This window comes from Trachemys scripta, chromosome 19, assembly GCF_013100865.1.
Source record: "Trachemys scripta elegans isolate TJP31775 chromosome 19, CAS_Tse_1.0, whole genome shotgun sequence".
NCBI classification, from domain to species: Eukaryota; Metazoa; Chordata; order Testudines; family Emydidae; genus Trachemys; species Trachemys scripta.
The window spans coordinates 17986948-18006293 of record NC_048316.1 but is presented as its reverse complement, the minus strand read 5'-3'; the positions used below and the strand labels follow the sequence as shown (position 1 = coordinate 18006293).

At 45.9% G+C, this 19346-nt stretch overlaps 2 protein-coding genes across 6 annotated transcripts in view; both read left to right on the top strand.

Annotated features, from left to right (window-relative positions):
• The first annotated feature begins 2744 nt into the window (after positions 1-2744).
• DDOST (dolichyl-diphosphooligosaccharide--protein glycosyltransferase non-catalytic subunit) lies at positions 2745-11020 on the top strand. The gene is made up of 7 exons (XM_034753523.1): positions 2745-2868; positions 4485-4578; positions 5867-6015; positions 6767-6914; positions 8321-8441; positions 8862-8968; positions 10516-11020. The coding sequence occupies exons 2-7, from the start codon at positions 4486-4488 to the stop codon at positions 10663-10665; spliced, it is 768 nt and encodes a 255-aa protein (XP_034609414.1). The 5' UTR covers positions 2745-2868; position 4485; the 3' UTR covers positions 10666-11020.
• Positions 11021-14224: 3204 nt separating this feature from the next.
• Positions 14225-19346, top strand: part of LOC117867780 (protein DDI1 homolog 2) — a 44267-nt gene continuing 39145 nt past the window's right edge. For all 5 annotated transcript variants that reach the window (XR_004643500.1, XM_034753038.1, XM_034753042.1 and 2 more), the window contains exon 1: positions 14225-14422. Coding sequence is in view for 4 of the 5 variants with exons in the window: in XM_034753038.1 (XP_034608929.1) it covers positions 14285-14422 (138 nt within the window). In the remaining variant the exon portion in view is untranslated. The remainder of the gene's footprint in view (positions 14423-19346) is intronic.

The following is a 19346-nucleotide window of genomic DNA, read 5'->3' as shown; positions in this document are numbered from 1 at the left end:
GGTTTTCAACCTAGGGTCTGCAGACTAAGTCTAAAATTTCCAAAGGGGTCCGCAACGCCACTTGAAATTTTTTAGGGGTCTGCAATGAAAAAAGGTTGAAAACCACTGTTATAGAGTTATTCTTTCAATGATATTGGATAGGCCTTCAACTATCTACTGTCTGGGAAGAACTCGCATCTAGCTACAAATTATGCATCTCCAAGTCCTACTATAAGTTCCGTAAGATTGGTTTGATAGCGAGCACAAGATGCTACAGTAGAAAAGGAAAGTTTTCAAAATCTGCACTGCTAATAAGATACATAGGCATCCCAAAGCAATGGTGATTCCCTCATCCATCGGGGATTGTGTGTGCCCCACATATTTTACAGAAAAGCTACGTTACAATGTTCTTAACTCTCAGACATTATTGGGACATCATGTATCTCTCCTGTAAAGACATATTTCAGAACCATGCATCCAACCAGATGGACCATGCAAGGACAGAAAAATCAAGGTATCACATACATTAGACAAACTGCTACAGAGTTTTCTATATTTATCTCTCTGTCCTTGTGTCTTGAGACAGAGTTTACCTTTTGGCTATTTTTCAGAGTAACAGCCGTGTTAGTCTGTATCCGCAAAAAGAAGAACAGGAGTACTTGTGGCACCTTAGAGACTAACAAATTTATTAGAGCATAAGCTTTCGTGGACTACAGCCCACGAAAGCTTATGCTCTAATAAATTTGTTAGTCTCTAAGGTGCCACAAGTACTCCTGTTCTTCTTTTTGCGGATACAGACTAACACGGCTGTTACTCTGAAAAATAGCCAAAAGGTAAACTCTGTCTCAAGACACAAGGACAGAGAGATAAATATAGAAAACTCTGTAGCAGTTTGTCTAATGTATGTGATACCTTGATTTTTCTGTCCTTGCATGGTCCATCTGGTTGGATGCATGGTTCTGAAATATGTCTTTACAGGAGAGATACATGATGTCCCAATAATGTCTGAGAGTTAAGAACATTGTAACGTAGCTTTTCTGTAAAATATGTGGGGCACACACAATCCCCGATGGATGAGGGAATCACCATTGCTTTGGGATGCCTATGTATCTTATTAGCAGTGCAGATTTTGAAAACTTTCCTTTTCTACTGTAGCATCTTGTGCTCGCTATCAAACCAATCTTACGGAACTTATAGTAGGACTTGGAGATGCATAATTTGTAGCTAGATGCGAGTTCTTCCCAGACAGTAGATAGTTGAAGGCCTATCCAATATCATTGAAAGAATAACTCTATAACAGTGGTTTTCAACCTTTTTTCATTGCAGACCCCTAAAAAATTTCAAGTGGCGTTGCGGACCCCTTTGGAAATTTTAGACTTAGTCTGCAGACCCTAGGTTGAAAACCACTGTTCTATAGTAACAACAGCCTTTTGTGCATCCCTTAGACATAGTCTAAGGTTGAAAACCACTGCTCTATAGGTTCATGAGGCCTTTGATTTCACTGTGGTGCTGTTATTTAGACTCTTAATATGCTTAGTTCTTGGATTGGTACCTCTTCCCGGCTCTTTGAGCTGTGGTCAAGTGAAAAATTTTCTATGTTGTAATAGCTGAATACTTCCTTGTTTAAACAAAAAATTCTTTCAGTGGAAAAATGTCACTAAAACTCAGTACAATAAGCACAGTAACTACCCCTCTGGATACACAACTGTCCCTCAGAGAGGATTCTTCTGAGTGACTATAAGTTACATCACTATTTAATTATGGCAGCTCCTGACAACACGCTGCAAAGCTGTAAGCTTATTATTCCTTACTTAAGAACATCTTGTGTCCTAGAGCAAGGCCCTGCAGGCCAAGAGGGACCAAACTGCTCTAGGATGGGCTGTGCAAGTGTCACGGACTGAGGCTTTAGGCAGCAGCTGTCCCCCTTTATCTTCTGACACTTTGAAATGCAGATCCTTCCATGTTGTACTTCAGGGGTAGGCAACCTATGCACGCGTGCCGAAGGTGGCACGCCAGCTGATTTTTTCAGTGGCACTCACAGTGCCCGGGTCCTGGCAACCAGTCTGGGAGGCTCTGCATTTTAATTTAATTTTAAATGAAGCTGCTTAAACATACAACAGTAGTTTAGTTATATATTATAGACTTACAGAAAGAGACCTTCTAAAAACGTTAAAATGTATTACTGGCCCTTGAAACCTTAAATTAGAGTGCATAAATGAAGACTCGGCACACCACTTCTGAAAGGTTGCTGACCCCTGTTGTACTTTCTTGACATGCTTTTTCTGATATGCTGAAATCCCTTCTACAGTGTTCACATTAGCTTGTGGCAGCAATCAGAACAAAGAGGAACTAATAAACACATGTTCCTGCAAGAGATCTGCATTTGTTGCCCTGGGATTTACCTTCCTTCTGATTTAAGCTTCCTAATATGCAACTCACAAGAAATTCTCACAAGAGAAAACCTGCTCTAAACTGTAATCAGCAGGGGCTGTTGTCTGTTCCCTGAGGGCTTCTAAGCATGTGCCCGGTTTCTTCTCCTGCTCTTACTCCTCCATCCCCTTGCCCCATGTTACGATTCTTCTTCCTGCCAAGAGGCCAGGTGAGACTCTGCAGAGCCAATTAACGCTACTTCAAAGTTCTGGAAGGGCAGCTGTAGAACATGAGGTGCCGTGTTGTGCAGATCACTAGCCATAGAGTGGCAAGCAGACACATGTTAACAAGTTCCTGGTGCATTAATTACAGTGTTCAGTAGCTTGTGAAGGCTTACCACAGGTCTCTTGTTTCCTCCCTGAAGCACACACTCATTGTCGCAGACTCTGAAAATCTACTGAAGGCTCCCACCATTGTGGGGAAAACTCCATTAAACCCTGTTCTCTTCCGAGGAGTTGGGTAAGTGAACTACGAGGCAAGGCTGGCAGTGGGGCTGTAAATGAGAACAAGAGGTCTCTGTTTGGATGGGTTTCTTGCCACAATCTTCCCTCCAGATAGGTTATAAGCCTAGGGCTGGGGTAGGCACTATTATAACCAAAACATCATAGGCTGGTTTTTGGTTTCTTCAGTTGAGATGCAACAGGCATTTGGTCCTTTAACAGGATGGAATTGTAGGGAGGGCGGCTGAGGGCAGGCAAGAAAGGCGCAGACTTCATGCTGGTTAGGTAATCAAAGGCTATTCCTTATCTCTCAATCTAGTTATAAACTTCCTTGAAACAAAACTTTTAATTCAGTAACTCCTCACTTAAAGTTGTCCCGGTTAACGTTATTTCGTTGTTACGTTGCTGATCAATTAGGGAACATGCTCATTTAAAGTTGTGTAATGCTCGTCGTTTGGCAGCCGCCTGCTTTGTCTACTGCTTGCAGGAAGAGCAGCCCGTTGCAGCTAGCTGGTGGGGGCTTGGAACCAGGGTGGACCGGCAGCCCCCTATCCGCTCCCCTAAGTTCCCTGTGCAGCAGCTGCCTGCAGTTCAGCTGTGTCCCTCCCCCCCCACTGCCATGTGCTGCTCCTGTCCTCTGCCTTGGAGCTGCTCCCCGAGACTCGTGCTTGCTGTGCTGGAGGGGGAAAAGAAGGAAGACGGGGGCTAATAGGGTGTCCCCCAGCTCCTGCACCCTGCTTACCCTATCTTCCATAGAGCAGGGCTCAGGACCGAGGGAGCTTATAGCAGCTGCGGCCTAATTAACAAGGCATTGTACCTAAGGGAAATGCCCATATCTCCCTCCATTCCTGCTGCCTTGCAGAGTGAGAGAGTTAACCCTTAAGGGCTCAGCCAATTGCTAGTTCATCATTTAGCAGTAAGGGAAATATCCCACCCTCTGACTCCTCCACCTCAATCAAGCTTCACAACCATCATCACTGTGTACCAATATTAAATTGTTTGTTTAAAACTTACTCTGTGTGTGTGTGTAATATGTCTTTTTTCTGGTGGAAAAAAATTCCCTGAAACTTAACCCCCTCGTTTATGGGGAAATTGGATTTGCTTAATATCATTTCGCTTAAAGTCACATTTTTCAGGAACATAACTACAATGTTAAGTGAGGAGTTACTGTATTTTACTTCTTCCTGTTTAGTCTGTTTCTCTCTACTTGGACAATTAAAGTATCCATTCACTTCCCTGTTCTCATGTACTCATGTTTGTTTAAACTATTTGTATTTGAATTTAGAACATAGAAGCACTTCTGTTGATGTCATGTTTTGTAAAGGGTTGTTCTTAAAGGAAACTTCAGTCTTTGATGTGATAGCATTTCTTTAAACAACTGTGAATAGTTATGCTATTTTAAAGTCATCAGTTGATATAAAATTAATTGGGCCTGATTGACTTCAGTGTGTGTTTTGCCACTAATTTCAGGAGGAGCTGAGTCAATCCCATGGTTCTCAACCTCTGTGAATTTCATATATGTTAGCAGACTTCAATCAGAATTTAGTGCACACTAATCTTCTTGGGCAGGTATCTCAGGTTTGACCAGCTTTCAGGTGTCTTCCTGGTACTTTGATATTGTGTCTCTCACCACAGGATGGTGGCTGATCCTGATAACCCTCTGGTACTAGATATCTTGACAGGCTCCTCTACATCTTACTCCTTCTTCCCAGATAAGCCCATCACACAGGTACGCACAGTTATCTTTGTCCTCTTTTGCTTCTAATCCTATGGAATTAATTACCTCTCTTTCAACAGTTTAAAAATGGATCAAGAGACTTAACTCAAGTGCCTCTTATATTCTGTGTCAAATACTTATGGGTTTTTTCAAAGCTCCAGTCCATGGTCTCTTAGTACTATATATTTTCTAATATTATCATGGAAATCTTTCTTACTTGCAGTTTCATTGGCTCCACATGGAAAAAGCCTAACAAGACTGCATTGGAAGAAATATCAGCTCTCAACTTTGATACTGTTTGGCTGTATCAAAGGGGCTGAATTCAAACTGATGATGTAGAAGCAAAAGGCTCTCAACCCCACTGCTACTGTGGCAGGCAATAGAATTTGAAGCCTTTTTCCTCTAAGATGCTAGTAGAATTTGGACCAAGTTGGTAGTAATTGAAAGCTCTGTCCATCTTCCAGCAGGACTGTGACCAGTGTGAAATGAGGTGGTTCTTCTGTTTAGTTTGGAGGCTCTGTAGCTTCAAGGGGTTAAAAAAGATGCTGTTGCATCTCCCAGAATCTGCCAACTGCGTGTCTCAGCTGTGTTGAAGCCTCATGCTTCTCTCCACTTGGGTAGTGCAGTAATCTGCAAAAATGCATTCTGTGCCATGTCTTATTTGACATGATGAAAATGTAGAGAAAAATAATAAGCAGGGAGTTGGCATGAGTGGGACTTAACTGACAGCAAACGTGTTCAACTTCTGTCTGCTTAACAGGCTCTTCCATAATGGGTATTTGAACAGGCAGACGAGTAGTTTAAACATTCCCTTTAATTAGGCTTATGAGGTTTGACAAGTCTTTTGACAAGACGATAATAACTTGGATTGTACTTGTTTGGCCCCAGCCAGGCCTAGCAGCAAAGTTAAAGATCATCCAATATCATTTAATTTTCAGATGTTTCCCTGCTACTATTAACTATTTAAACCCCATGGATAATACTGCCTTGCTAGTTTCAGTACTTGCCTAATAAAGCAGCGTAAATCCCTGATGCCTTCTTTCCATATATATATTAAACATGAGAGTTTCTGGTTACTTTTTCTTGCCATGTGATCTGAGCATGTCATCCCTGTACCTTTTATTTCTCTTCACGATGTTTGTTTGTGGTATTTGTTTAGCAAATAAGAATCCAGGCTTACTATGTGACTTGTCTGTACAGTACCCAGCCCATTGGGGTCCCTATCTCAGTTGGGGCCTCAAGGTGCTACTATAATAGAAATCATTAGTGCTGATTGAACTCTATTCTTGTCCAATTTCAGTACCCTCATGCTGTTGGGAAGAATACACTTTTGATTGCTGGTCTCCAGGCCAGGAACAACGCCCGTGTCGTTTTCAGTGGCTCCTTGGATTTCTTCAGCGATGCTTTCTTCAACTCTGCTGTGCAGAAAGCTACACCTGGCTCTCAGAGGTGCACTAGCTTAACATGGTCTTCTGTAGGTAGGGTGGGCTATTCAGGCTTTTCTGTCCAAGTGGTCTGGGTACCTCTTTGATCAAGGAATCCCTAGCAGGTGATGAGAACTAATTGCGTCAAAGATGACTGATGGGAATATACTGAATACTGTCATAACTATCCAGCCCTGCTACTGTAAAATCTACACTGTTTAGATTATAATTAAGCTTAAGAAGAAGGTGAAAATTCCTTTAAGTGCAGTGCAAATTGTCAAGCTGGCTAACCCATATAGCTGTCTCCTGTCCTTATAGATACCCTGATGATAGGTGTGTGAGAAGCAGTTTCTGCATCCATTGTATTCAGACATGCTATGAACACAATTCATAATGTGGGCACAGCTCCTACTTGGAAATTTTGACATAGAATATTATACTCTGAGCATTGATATATATCAGATCAGTGAGCAAGTTGGAAACCTGGGCACTGAATTCCTTTCAGTGCTGATCTGTTAAAATATGTTTCACTGTATTTTTAAGCAACTACCTAGAAGACCTAGTAGATAGTTGGGGTCTAAAGATCGGTCTAAAGATCAGTCTTACGGGAAAACTTTCAAGTAATGTGATCATTTAAAACGGGTGCTGACTTTCTGATATGGCACTTAGTTCTTGGAGAAACTTCATAGGATACCTGACCGAAAAAATATTTGGTGCTATGAATGCCCTCCAATGCAGTCTCCATGCTTCTGTTCTCAACCTCTCACCATCTCTAGGTACTCTCAGACGGGTAACTACGAGCTCGCTATTGCCTTGTCCCGCTGGGTATTCAAGGAAGAGGGTGTGCTGCGGGTTGGAGAGGTATCTCACCATCGTGTAGGGGAGAGATCACCACCTAATGCCTACACTGTCACCGACCTCGTGGTAAGACTGATTGTAGGAAAATGAGTCAAATAGACTTGTGCAGAGAGAATGTACTCTTGTTTGGGCTAGGAGTGTGGTGGAAGCAGATTTATCTCCTCTTTTCTGGTTGGAAAGATGATGGTTGGCACCCAGGGCCTCACCAGCCAAGGTGTGAAATTTCAGAGGCCATGAGGAAATATAACACGGTGGGGTTTTTCTTCCTCTTAATTATAGGAACCGTCCCCTTCTTGACAGTGTTTCTCCACTAATGTGGAGGCAGAGTCTACCTAACCTTTAGTTCCTACATGTAACTTTCACTTAATACTAAATGTCAGACTGCTCATGGCTCATACGTGAGTATCATTCAATATTAAGTGGCGGCAGCAGCCAACTCTGGAGAAGTCTGTGTTCTGTTATCTTAAGTATTATCTAAGTTTACTAAGGAGGGGTTGGTTATCCTTGCAGATGGTTTCTCTAAGTCATGAATCTTCTTGATAAACCGGTATCTGAGCCTGATCAAAAGTACATGCTGGAATTTTAGCTTCCCTATTACCTCCATTTCACTCAGATTCGTGATGCCAAGCTTCATTATACGAAAACAGTACATTGGCAAGCCTGAACTACCTTGTGCTTTGAATAGAAATTGCAGCTATATATTGGGGGGGGGGGGGGGGGGGGGGAGGGAGGAGAGAGCTTAAACTCTTTAGGCATGCTAAGTTCAAATTCAAGTCAATTCTACATTGATGTGCCCACTCACTGATTTGCTACTGAGTATTGGCTTGATTTTCAGTGCATGGTAGCTCAACTGCATTTCCAAGTGTGGAAACTCACTTGGACTCTTATTTTGGAAACAGCAGTTACTGGAAAATTCCCTGTTGTCCCCTTGATGGAAAGTGGAGTTCATAGTTTAGGATTGAGATTTCAGGTATCACTCTTAGCCCATTGATAGGGCCCTACCAAATTCATGGTCCATTTTAGTCAATTTTGCATTCTCAGGTGTTCATGTTTTCAGATGGAGGGTCCTGATCCAAAAGTGGTTGTTTGGTGTGGGGGGGGCGCACTCACGGGATTGCCACCCTCACTTCGGTGCTGCCTTCAGGACTGTGTGCAGCTGCAGAGCTTCCTACAGCCGGGGGAGATAGCTGGAGCTGAGTCTGGTCCCCTCCCAAGAGTGGCCATTCAGGGGAAGAGGGTGTCCTGTCCCTCCCCAGACTAGCAGCTTGAGCCCAGTGAATAGTAGGAGCTCCTGACTGGGGTGTCCCCAGCCCTGCCCCTCCCCTCCAATAACTACATTTAACGGGGGAGATCTGATTTCACGGTCCATGACATGTTTTTCACAGCTGTGACTTTGGTAGGGCCCTACTCATTAACAATGTGTCCTCTTCCTTTATGCCTCTGTTAATGCAGCGTGCATTTGTATGTTACAGGAGTACAACATTGTGATTGAAAAGCTCTCTGACGGGAAGTGGGTCCCCTTTGATGGAGATGATATTCAGCTGGAGTTTGTCCGCATTGATCCATTTGTAAGGACTTTTCTGAAGAAAAATGGTAGGTCTCCTATCAGATAATTAATGTTTCCTGCCCTAGGGCTTTGTTAACAATAACAAAAGACTGGGTGACTTCTTCCCCCACCACTGAAACTCACCTCGCTCATATATACTGACTTGGAACTCTACGGTTCTTCTGAGCAGGTAGTGTACAGAATCACTGTGGGAAGCATACTCCACTGTTAAGAGGAAGGGTGCACTTCACACAGCTCTCCTACAGCTCCTTCTTCCAGTGGAGCAGCTTTGGGTTCCAGAGGCTAGTCTTCTTTCTGGATGAAAAGCGCCACAAAGTGGGTTTGGGGGAGACCGAGGGCCATGACAAATGAAAGGAGGTGAGGAAAGAACTTCCAATGGGGCTCTTAACTCCTAATGCTCTTGTTCTATTTACTGTGTAATTTAAATGACTCTGCCTCTCTCCTAGGTGGCAGATACAGTGTGCAGTTCAAGCTGCCGGATGTCTATGGAGTGTTTCAGTTTAAAGTGGACTATAACCGGCTGGGATACACCCACCTGTATTCCTCTACACAGGTAAATAGTGTGAATTATCTTGTCTGTGTGGTAGGAAATGTAAGAGTACTGGTTGAGATTTCAAGTCAGGTACTTAAACTTTGCAAATGGGCTGGTAATCTTAATTACCATGTAGTTGCATCCAGCCTTCCTTTGTGTGTGGAATGGATTTACAAGCTATCTTACTCTGTTACTGTCTTCAGTTCTATTTAGGAAGGCCTGGAAATAAGCCTTTGTAGAGAGCGTTTTACCTTCAAACACATTCTTGTCTCTTAAGGCAGTGTTGGACACCTGCCAGGGCTGCCTGCACTGAGGCTTAAGGTTTGCTGACATGCTTCTACAGAAGTTGAGGATTTGGAGCTTAAAACTCTAGTTTAAAAATAAGAGATAATTGAACCACTTCTAGGAGCTCTCGTACATTTACCTTCCCAGGAAGGTAATCTGGTTCTACAGTCATCTTAGTGGGGCATCGTCTGTGTCAAGGTTCCTTCCCCACTCTGAACTCTAGGGTACAGATGTGGGGACCTGCATGAGAACCTCTAAGCTTAACTACCAGCTTAGATCTGGTTTTGCTGCCACCACTCAAATTATTTGAGTTGTTTGGGAAACTCTGTCTACCTCCCCTCACAGAATATCTCCCTCCCAAGTACTATAACCCTTCCCTGGGTAGCCTTGAGAGACTTCTCCACCAATTTCCCGGTGAACACCGATCCAAACCCTTGGATCTTAAAACAAGGAGAAATCAACCATTCCCCCTCCTTTCCCCCCACCAATTCCTGGTGAGTCCAGATCCAACCCCCTTGGATCTTAAAACAAGGAGAAATCAACCATTCCCCCTCCTTTTCCCCCCACCAATTCCTGGTGAGTCCAGATCCAACCCCCTTGGATCTTAAAACAAGGAGAAATCAATCAGGTTCTTAAAAAGAAGGCTTTTAGTTAAAGAAAGAAAGGTAAAAATCATCTCTATAAAATTAGGATGGAAAATAACTTTACAGGGTAATCAGATTCAAAGAGCCCAGAGGAACCCCCTCTAGCCTTAGGTTCAAAGTTACAGTAAACAGAGGTAAACACTCTAGCAAAAGGAACATTTACAATATGAGAAAATAAAGATAAAACTAACACGCCTTGCCTGGCTTTTACTTACAAGTTTGAAATATGAGAGACTTGTTCAGAAAGATTTGGAGAGCATGGATTGATGTCTGGTCCCTCTTAGTCCCAAGAGTGAACAACCCCCAAAACAAAGAGCACAAACAAAAGCCTCTTCCCCCCCCCCCCCCCCCCAAGATTTGAAAGTATCTTGTCCCCTTATTGGTCCTTTGGGTCAGGTGTCAGCCAGGTTACCTGAGTTTCTTAACCCTTTACAGGTAAAAGGATTTTGGTGTCTCTGGCCAGGAGGGATTTTATAGTATTGTACACAGGAGGGCTGTTACCCTTCCCTTTATAGTTATGACAGTCAGAATGGGTGTGTAAGTTAAATAACACATCTAGAACTGAGAGAGTCCTGCTACACAGAGGACTGAATGACCTCATCTCCTGTGAACCTGTTCTTGTGTTCTCTTCTCTCCCAGGTGTCTGTGCGTCCCCTCCAGCACACACAGTATGAGCGTTTTATCCCCTCAGCGTATCCATATTATGCCAGCGCCTTCTCCATGATGATAGGCCTCTTCATGTTCAGCATCGTCTTCTTGCACATGAAGGAGAAGGAGAAATCTGACTGAGGTCTCTCAGCAGGAGAAAGAGCCCTCGTCCAAGACATTGGCTCCATATGAAGACTGGCAGCACTCAGGGCACAGATTATAAATGTTTGGGGACTGGAACCCTCAGCTGGTAGGAGCCAGATGAGCTATGGGGATTTTTGAGACTAGAGTGACTAGTGGGAGAGAAATTGAAAACTTCTATGTCTGAGAGGAAGCCACTGATGTCCCCAAGAGATCAAAATGTATGGCAGTGCCAATATTTGTTTTTCAGGGTTTTTTCATGAAACACCATTTTATTATTTCCACCCCTTCTCAGAAAGGCTCTTGCCTCAAGGTTGTTCTCATTTCCAGAATAAAGATTTGTTCCTCTCACCTTCTGCTGAAGTTTCTGACTTTTTGTCATTAGACATTCAGCTGCATGTGTGTTCTCCCTGTATGCTGCCCCAGCTCTGCGCAGACAGCTGGCACAGCAGACCTCGAGCAAATCGTCCAATGACCACAAGATCCGTTAAGGTACAAAGGCACCAGGCCAGGTTTGTTGACAAAACACAGTAATAGCACGTGGCAGACTCTACAAGGATACTAAGACATGTATGTCTGTGACAATGGACGCAGCTCAGTGAAGGACAGGACCATCCATTTCCCCCCTTGCCTGGACCAAGGTACTCCCTCTGAGATGCCTCTTTATACCCTGATACAAACAAGCTAATACTGTCATCCTGATCTTATCTTTTAGGAGGGGTCAGTGTGTTCCTGTTATCCTTGGGGAATATTTTTGTACCATCCTTGATAGCGGGATGTGTTTGCATAAGTACTGTGCTTAGCACTTCTTAGGAATGTGTACTTCTGAAATAGCCCTGTTCTTGCCAGATTGCATGAGTAGGTCCTGCCTCATACCAGGCCTCTGACACAAGGACTTATGTCTCAGGCTCTCTTCCTACTACAGTCATGTGAGGTTTCCTAGAGAGGAACACATTTTTTACATACAATAAATCTAGGACTGGTTCTAAATTGGCTATATGAACTCTATATCAGAAGCTAAACACCTTGCGAATGTTGGGAAACTATTTGAAATGGAACAATGAAATAGAATCATAAGACTGGAAGAGACCTTGAGAGGTCATCTAGTCCAGTCCCCTGCACTCATGGCCGAGCTAAGTATTATCTAGACCATCCCTGACAGGTGTTTTGTCTAACCTGCTCTTAAAAATCTCCAGTGATGGAGACTCCACAACTGTCATAGGCAGTTTATTCCAGTGCTTTTACCCTGACAGTAAGTTTTTCCTAATGTCCAACTTAAACCTCCCTTGCTACAATTTAAGCCATTGCTGCTTGTCCTATCCTCAGAGGTTAAGAAACAATTTTTCTCCCTCCTCCTTGTAACAACCCTTTATGTACTTAAACTATCATGTCCCCCCTCAGTCTTCTCTTTTCCAGACTAAATAAAACATGGACATTGCCATATTGTAGGGAGATGGCCCTGTCTCAAGAGGTAATGTTGTAGTGAGGTTCCTGTTATAAGGCTATATTTATGATTTTGCATCTGTGGTCAGAGGGGAGTTTTCTGGTAAAACAAACAATTCAGACAAACTTTCTGAGGTGGGTCTTGAAGGATGGATGTAATACACTTGGTATCTTTTTTTCCTCGGACATACTGATCCAGAAACGAGTCTGAGCGCTAGCGCATAGAACCATATTGGAGAATGCCTCAGAGAGGGTGTGATAACTTCAGCAGCTGCTGCCAGAGTTCCAAGTTCTCCAAAGATCTGAAGAGCTAAATGTAGTGGAGAAGGGGAAGCTTCCAACACCTTGCCAAAAAACCAGCCTGCTGTAATCAATTGGGGGGAAAAACCCAACTACCCTCCTTCCCTCTGCAGCAGTTTAGAGATCCTAACTCACCCGCTTCTGATAGCCAACATCCACACTCTCCTTCCTAGGGCAGAGGGGCAACAGCTTCCACTCTCTGCACTCTTGTTCCTGCATGATGTGGCTGTTGTGACTGTGGCAGCACGGCCACCCCCAGAGAAACTGTCAACCTCTCAGTGTCATTTTTCCTCTACAGATGCCATATCCTGATGATGGCAAGTGTCTCAGGATTGCTTTTGTAGCTATTTTTTTTAATCTTACTAGGATTTTTAATCGGCAATTCCTAATTTTCCATATGTTTCTTTTGCAAGGAAGGCACTTAATCTTCCTCTGACATTCAAAAGTCTCAAAGTACACAAAATATTAAGGAATTTAGCAAATACAGAACTGGTTTATATAACAAATGCAATCCAAAGCCCTGTATCAATGCACTTCAGGGGTTGTTAGAAAGCCACTGGTGGGCTAAGAACTTTTGCTGTTACTGTAGTGGATGCAGAGTTTAGAGGATAGTGGTGTTTAATACCACATAAGCCACTAACTCATTTTCATTCTGACCTCAGTCAAGTCAGCTGAATGACCTATTCCTCAATTAAGCTAGCTGGTACAGTGGATCTAAAGCAGAAATATCATGAAACATCACAAGGATAGGTTCTTGCTGCTTGCCTTGCATGTAGAATCACCACTCAAATCTTTCACAAAATACAAGCAAAGGCTCCAAGCTTCTAATCAGTCTTGTAACCACCTGCCCAAACAGAGCTCAGTGACTTCAGGGAGGGTTAAGGGCCACCTGCATTGGGTGCAGTCCTGTAAAGAGATCAAAGGTAAGCTCCAGGAAGGATACACAGTGGTAGGATGTGCTATGACGGCTCTATTGAAATGAGCTTAGGACCGTAAGTGACAGCACCATGGTATAAACTCCACCAGAATTGGAGTTAGAAGAAGTCCTGCAAAACTATGATGGCGCTTCTAAGATCTGCAATCTCCTGAGCAGAACTGGCTAAACCAGCACAATTTACGGTGCAGCTCGACAGACATGGGTGCAGGAGCCCAAGAGAGGCGAGCTAGATAACAGTGCTGCCCTCTAGGATGTGATGTAACCTGCATGGTGGTGATGAATGTGACCCGATCCCAGGAGGGAGAGGGGGCAGATAGGGACCACACTTATTCAAGGGCTGGAAACTGCCTTGCAGTGAGAGACTCGAGGAGCTCCAGCTGCTTCGTTTATCAGAAGACAGTCACGAGGTGGCTTGGGGATGGTTGTACAAATACTTTCACAGAGAACAAATCCTGGGTCCTAAAGGGCTCCGGGAAAGTGCAGGGGCAGGGCTGGAAAGCACAGCCCGCAGCCGGTGTAATGTCTGTATTCGGTGAGTTGGGGGGGTTGCGGAAGAGAATTCCCCAGCCCGGCTTGGGGATTATAAGATTAAATTGAAGCGAGGAATTAAAAACCTCTGGAGCCGGACGGGCTCCCCGCAGGGAGCGCGGCTGAGGCGGCGAGGGGCAGAGCAGGGGCGGGGGGCCGGGAACGCTGCCGGCGGCGGGGACACTGGGGCCCCTGAGGGGCCGCCCGCCCGCCCGCCCGCGGACAGGGAGTCCCGGCTCGGCGCCGGGGAACGGAGCTGACCCCGCCCGAGTCACTTCCGGCAGCGCGCGACAGCGCCGGCCGGGCGGGGCTTTTGCGACAGCGGCGGGTCGGGCGGGCGCGGCGCTTGGCGGCGGCGGCGGCGGCGGGCGGAGGCGCTGCGGGTGCGGACCGGCCCGCTCCGGCCCGGCCATGCTGCTCACCGTGTTCTGCCTGCGCCGGGACCGCTCCGAGCTCACCTTCTCCCTGCAGGTGGACGCCGACTTCGAGCTGCAGAACTTCCGGGCGCTCTGCGAGCTGGAGTCCGGCATCCCCGCGGCCGAGAGCCAGGTCAGGGGACCCCCCTTCCCCCGCCGGGCCCCCCCCCCCCCCCCCCCCCCCCCCCCCGCGCCCCCCCCCCCCCCCCCCCCCCCCCCCCCCCCCCCCCCCCCCNCCCCTTCCCCGCCGGGGGGAGACCCCCTCTCCTCCCGCAGGGCCCATCGCCCCCCCCCTCGGTCCCCCTTCTCCTGCCAGTCCCCCTTGCCCACAGCCTGGGGAGGCCCCCTCACCCTCCCTTCTGCCCGGGCCCTCTTCTCCCTCCACCCGGGTCCCCCGCTCCATCCCCTTTCTCCCGCCGGGTCCCCTCGCTCCCCATGTGGGGAAACCCCTCATCTCCCCCGCCCCATCCCCTCCTCCCGCTGAGACCCCCTCATCCCTCCGCTCCGTCCCCCTTCTCCCGCCGGGCCCCCTTGCCCACAGCCTGGGGAGACCCCACGTGTATTTCCTGGCCCTGGAGAGAACTTGCAGAGAGAGACACATACTGGGGAAAGTGCTTGGGGCCTGTCTCCTCCCCCAGCCTCTCAGGGACAGAGTGACCCAGGGAGAGCGAGACCCCCGTGTTCTAGCCTCTGCCCCTCCCTGGTACCCCTGCAGTAGCGTCAGACAAGGCGCTGGGGGAGCTCGGCTTATCCCAGGAACCCCAAGGCTAAGAGCCAGCGGAGCCTCTGGGAGGGGGATCTTCCCGGTGTTTCTGTGACTGAGAGAGTGTTGTGGAATTAAGGAACCTTGAGAGTAGGTCTCTCCCCATCTCCAATCTTTGGGGGACCTGGGGCGGCCCCTTCCTTGCAAAAGGACAGCCATGCCTTGTTAACCCTCCATTCCTACACCCAACAGCTGGGGGGGACCTTAGGTTTCATCCCCTCTCTTTTAGGACTGCCATGGGATCTCGTCTAGGGAGTGACCCCTTCTACTCTGGCTCATGGTAGCCAAAGGACAGGGGACCTCATCTCCCCAAGAAGTGACTCTCCACCATATTTGTAGGATCCCTCCACCAATTTTCAGGACACATCTTCCAATCAATGGAGCCAGAGTCTCTCTCTTCCACTTCACCATCCCAGACCCAGAGATGCAAAGCCTGGAGACTTTCTCTCCCTCATAATAGAGACCCCTCTATTCTGTTCTTGGGTGGGTTTTGGATCCACTGACAGCCACATTTAGACCCTTTTCTTCCCTTGTGGAAAGGTCTTCGGACCCACCAAATCCACTTTATTGCTAGAACAGTCTCTCCCAGACTCCAGTCTCTCCAATGTCCCTGGCTGTCTCCCACTGCCCCATTTTAAACCTGCAAGCCAGGTGAGACTCCCCATCTAGTTTCCAAGAACCATCTGAGTCCCTGGAGAGAAGGGAGAGGGAGGATTTCTCTGCCCTTTAAGAGTGATGAGGATTGTGTGAGTTTTGGGGTGAAGAGGCTGGCCTCCCAGGTCCCTGTCTAGGGAAACATCTCAGAGTTGCTACTAGGAAGTTGGCTGCACCTTCAGCCCACCTAAGAAATTGATTAACATCCTCTCCCTCATTCTACTAAGGAAATAGGGTAGCATTTTAGGATTAGAATTCCCTTAGATTTCTTCTAACACTTAGTACATCAGGTTGACTTGGTCCCGGACCCTTCTTAAGCCTGAAATACCAGTTTGGGGTGTGTGAGAATGAGGTTTTCACTTCTTTCCTTTTGGGTGTGAGAGGCAGCTGAAGTGAAAACTGGTGTGTAGGACTTTCATAGAGACTATCTCAGTCAAGTTCAAATTCAGTAAGGCTTTACTGGCATGACAAGCTATACAAGTGTTGCCAAAATAGAAGAGAAAAAACAAGTGCTAGGTGTGTATTAGAGGGGGATGCAACCCACCCAAGATAGGGTTGCACACCATTTGGCGTTTGATCGCTGATGTCCAGTTGTCATTTCTGTCCACATCTGATCTGATGACAGTGTTTTTGTGCAGTGCCATATCTGCCGTCTCTCACCTTTCTCATAACACCAGATCAGAGGCTGGAGATACCTGTCAAAGCGCATGGAGCATTCTGTGATCATTGCCTTTGCTTTTTTGGTCTTTCTGAAAATATGCTCATACAGCCCAAAACCTTACTTTAAATTTTATGTGAATACTAATGCTGGTGAAGAGTGTTAGATTGACAGCCCTGGAGGTTGATATCAGTTTCTCTTTGCGACAGGTTCAGTATGGGCAGCAGCAGTATAATAAGCTTTTCCCCCACAGTGCCCAAGTTCTCTGACTCATCTCAGCCCTGGGTGAGACGCCTCCACACCCATTCCCTTGTGATTGGGTTGAGAGGTATAGTTCAGATGCCACTTTATAGAGCCGATAAGGAGCTTGATTACGGTGGACAGTTTTGTGGTGTGGACACGTGTCCACTGAGTTCTAGACCAGGGTCTTCCGTTCATTTCCTGGAGGCCATCAAACAGCCACCAGATATATTGGTGATTAGGGCTGGTTTGTTGTGATTATTATTTAGGGTAAAGTTTTAGGATGTTCATTGGGAAAATACAGTTTTAAAAGAAATAAAATATTTCTGTCCTTTTGTTTCCCAAATAGTCAGACCTGTGTGGGCATGCGAATGGGTAGATTTAAATGATGTGGTTGCCTCTATCAAGCCACATCTGTAAACTTAATTTGCCTCCCCAGATAGTCTCTTAATTTTGGGGAAGGGAGAAATCTCCCCACTTCTAGTGGAATTAAGACTTCTCACCAAAAGCTACTAGGTCTGAGCCTTCATGTTGCCTTATTGTTTCTGAGCTATTGTTCTCTATTAGCTTCCTGTACAACCCAGTATTTAACTTGGCTGCTCTCAAGGTTTTAGTGAAATTGGTTCAACACTTTAAGACATGCAAAAATCCCAGGAGATCAAGTCATAAGCTCTTCAGGACCTGAACCGTGTCTTTATATTCAGCCTGTGTAGTGCAATGGGATCCTGATTTGGGCATCTGAGCACTACAGAAATGTGAATAATAATAATAATAATGGACATCTAAAAAACAACATGAAAATATGGTGTGCAGTAGCTCCCATGCTGGCAATGCAGGTTCAATGCTGACTTTTGATCATTTCTGAGTTTGGGTGAGTTGATGCCAGTTACTTAGTACTGGAAAGCTCCCTATCTTATCTGCTTCCAGTGACATGCTGCACTATTCGAAAGCCAAGTAACTGCAAAATCAAATCACTGATCTAACCCCTGTAGTCTAAAATGAGATTAGAAAATCAAGGCCCGTGGAGTTCCTTAGGGAAAACTCTTAATTTTTCTCAGTGGGGAGCGAAGGAAGATGGATCACAAAGATTCCAATTTTTTATGCTGCTGTCAACTCATGTTTATACAGAGAATGAATATCAATTCCAGATACATGTTCTTAAATGAGACTTGTCCTGGTATAATAAAATCAGAATCCCAGGCCCCTCCTGGTCCATGTTCTTCCAGTTTGCCTGCAGGGGAAGAGGACCCCATGACCATTAAGTAGCAGTTAACCCTGAAAGCTGTGATTACAAAAACATGAATATCCCGTGTTCTTCCTATTGCCAATGACCAGCATAACTTCGCTGCATGCGAGAATGTACAAATGCCTGCAACTGGAGGCTTGAATTTCTGAAGTACTGCCTGAAGTGTAAACACCTCTTGTTTTTCAGATATGTCCCTCCAGCTACTTGCATAATGATAACGTGACAACACTGACTCTATTTTAAGATGATGGGTGGTCGTGTACTCGCTTGCTTGCTTGTGCTGCTCCGTCTTTGGGATTTTTTCCCTCTGAGCTGCTGCCTCTCAGCAAATAATTTTAAAGTTTTATGTAATAGCTTCTACAGTTATCTATGTCAAATAACCTGCAATTGACTCCAAACACCATCATAAGTACCTCTGCTTCTCTCCTCGCTTCCATTTACCTGTCCCTTGCTAATTCCTGCTTCCTTCTATCCTCTCATTTTCCCTTTCTGCCCATGTATTTGCTGGGCCGATATCTGTATAACATCCTTTCTAGTCAGACCCTCTTTCTATAGAGCATTTTGCAATCTTTCATAGGAAGAAACTATATAAATACCATTTGTATTTTACTTATTGGAAGACTAGCTTGCCTTAAGGACAAGGATCAGTTTCCAATAAGGAAGGACTGTGCTTGCTTAAACTGACAGTTTTTTAACCCAGGGGCTTGTTCTTGCATTATTTTTATCATAGCTCCCTTTTTACAATGATCAGAGGCATGTTGCTTTAAAAGCTAAATTGTCAGGCTCCTGCCCCAAGGAAGGTTCAATTCATATTAGACATTACACAGTGGGGAATAAACCAAGGAATTGGGGAAGGCCAAGGGTTGTGATGAGAAACTGATGTTCTTATGATGTGCGTTCTTTATTTTATTTTACTACTGTTCAGGGAAAAGTGAGGGCTGAAAGTCTTGACTAAAAAACAAGCTGGATAAAAATCAATGATTTTTTTTAATTTAAATTGGATTTTTTGGATAAAATGCTTTTTGAGGAAAAAACCTATCTAAAGATAGTTTTAATTAAGGAGGGTTACCATACGTCCGGTTTTTCCCAGACATGTCCGGCTTTTCGGCAATCAAACCCCCGTCCGGGGGGAATTGCCAAAAAGCCGAACATGTCCGGGAAAATGCCGGCTGGGCACTTCCCCTCCCGCGACTGCTCTGCTCCTCCCCGGACTCTTCGGCTCTGTTTAAGAGCCGGGCTGCCTCAGCGCTATGGGCTTCAGGCAGCCCCCTTGCCTCCGGACCCCAGCCGCCGGCCGGGCACTTCCCCTCCTGGGCTCTGGCGGCGCAGGGTCCGGAGGCATGGGGGCTGCCCGAAGCCGGTAGCGCTCGGGCAGCTCAGCTCTTAAACAGAGCCGAAGAGTCAGGGGAGGAGCCGAGCGCTATGGGCTTCGGGCACCCCCATGCCTCCAGACCCTGCACCGCCGGAGCCTGGGAGGGGAAGTGCCCGGCTGGGGG

Coding starts and splice junctions, on each gene's coding strand:
- DDOST (XM_034753523.1), top strand. CDS start 4,486: ATGGTGGCTGATCCTGATAACCCTCTGGTACTAGATATCTTGACAGGC. Junction 4,579..5,866: donor CAGATAAGCCCATCACACAG/GTACGCACAGTT, acceptor GTCCAATTTCAG/TACCCTCATGCTGTTGGGAA. Junction 6,016..6,766: donor GCTACACCTGGCTCTCAGAG/GTGCACTAGCTT, acceptor CACCATCTCTAG/GTACTCTCAGACGGGTAACT.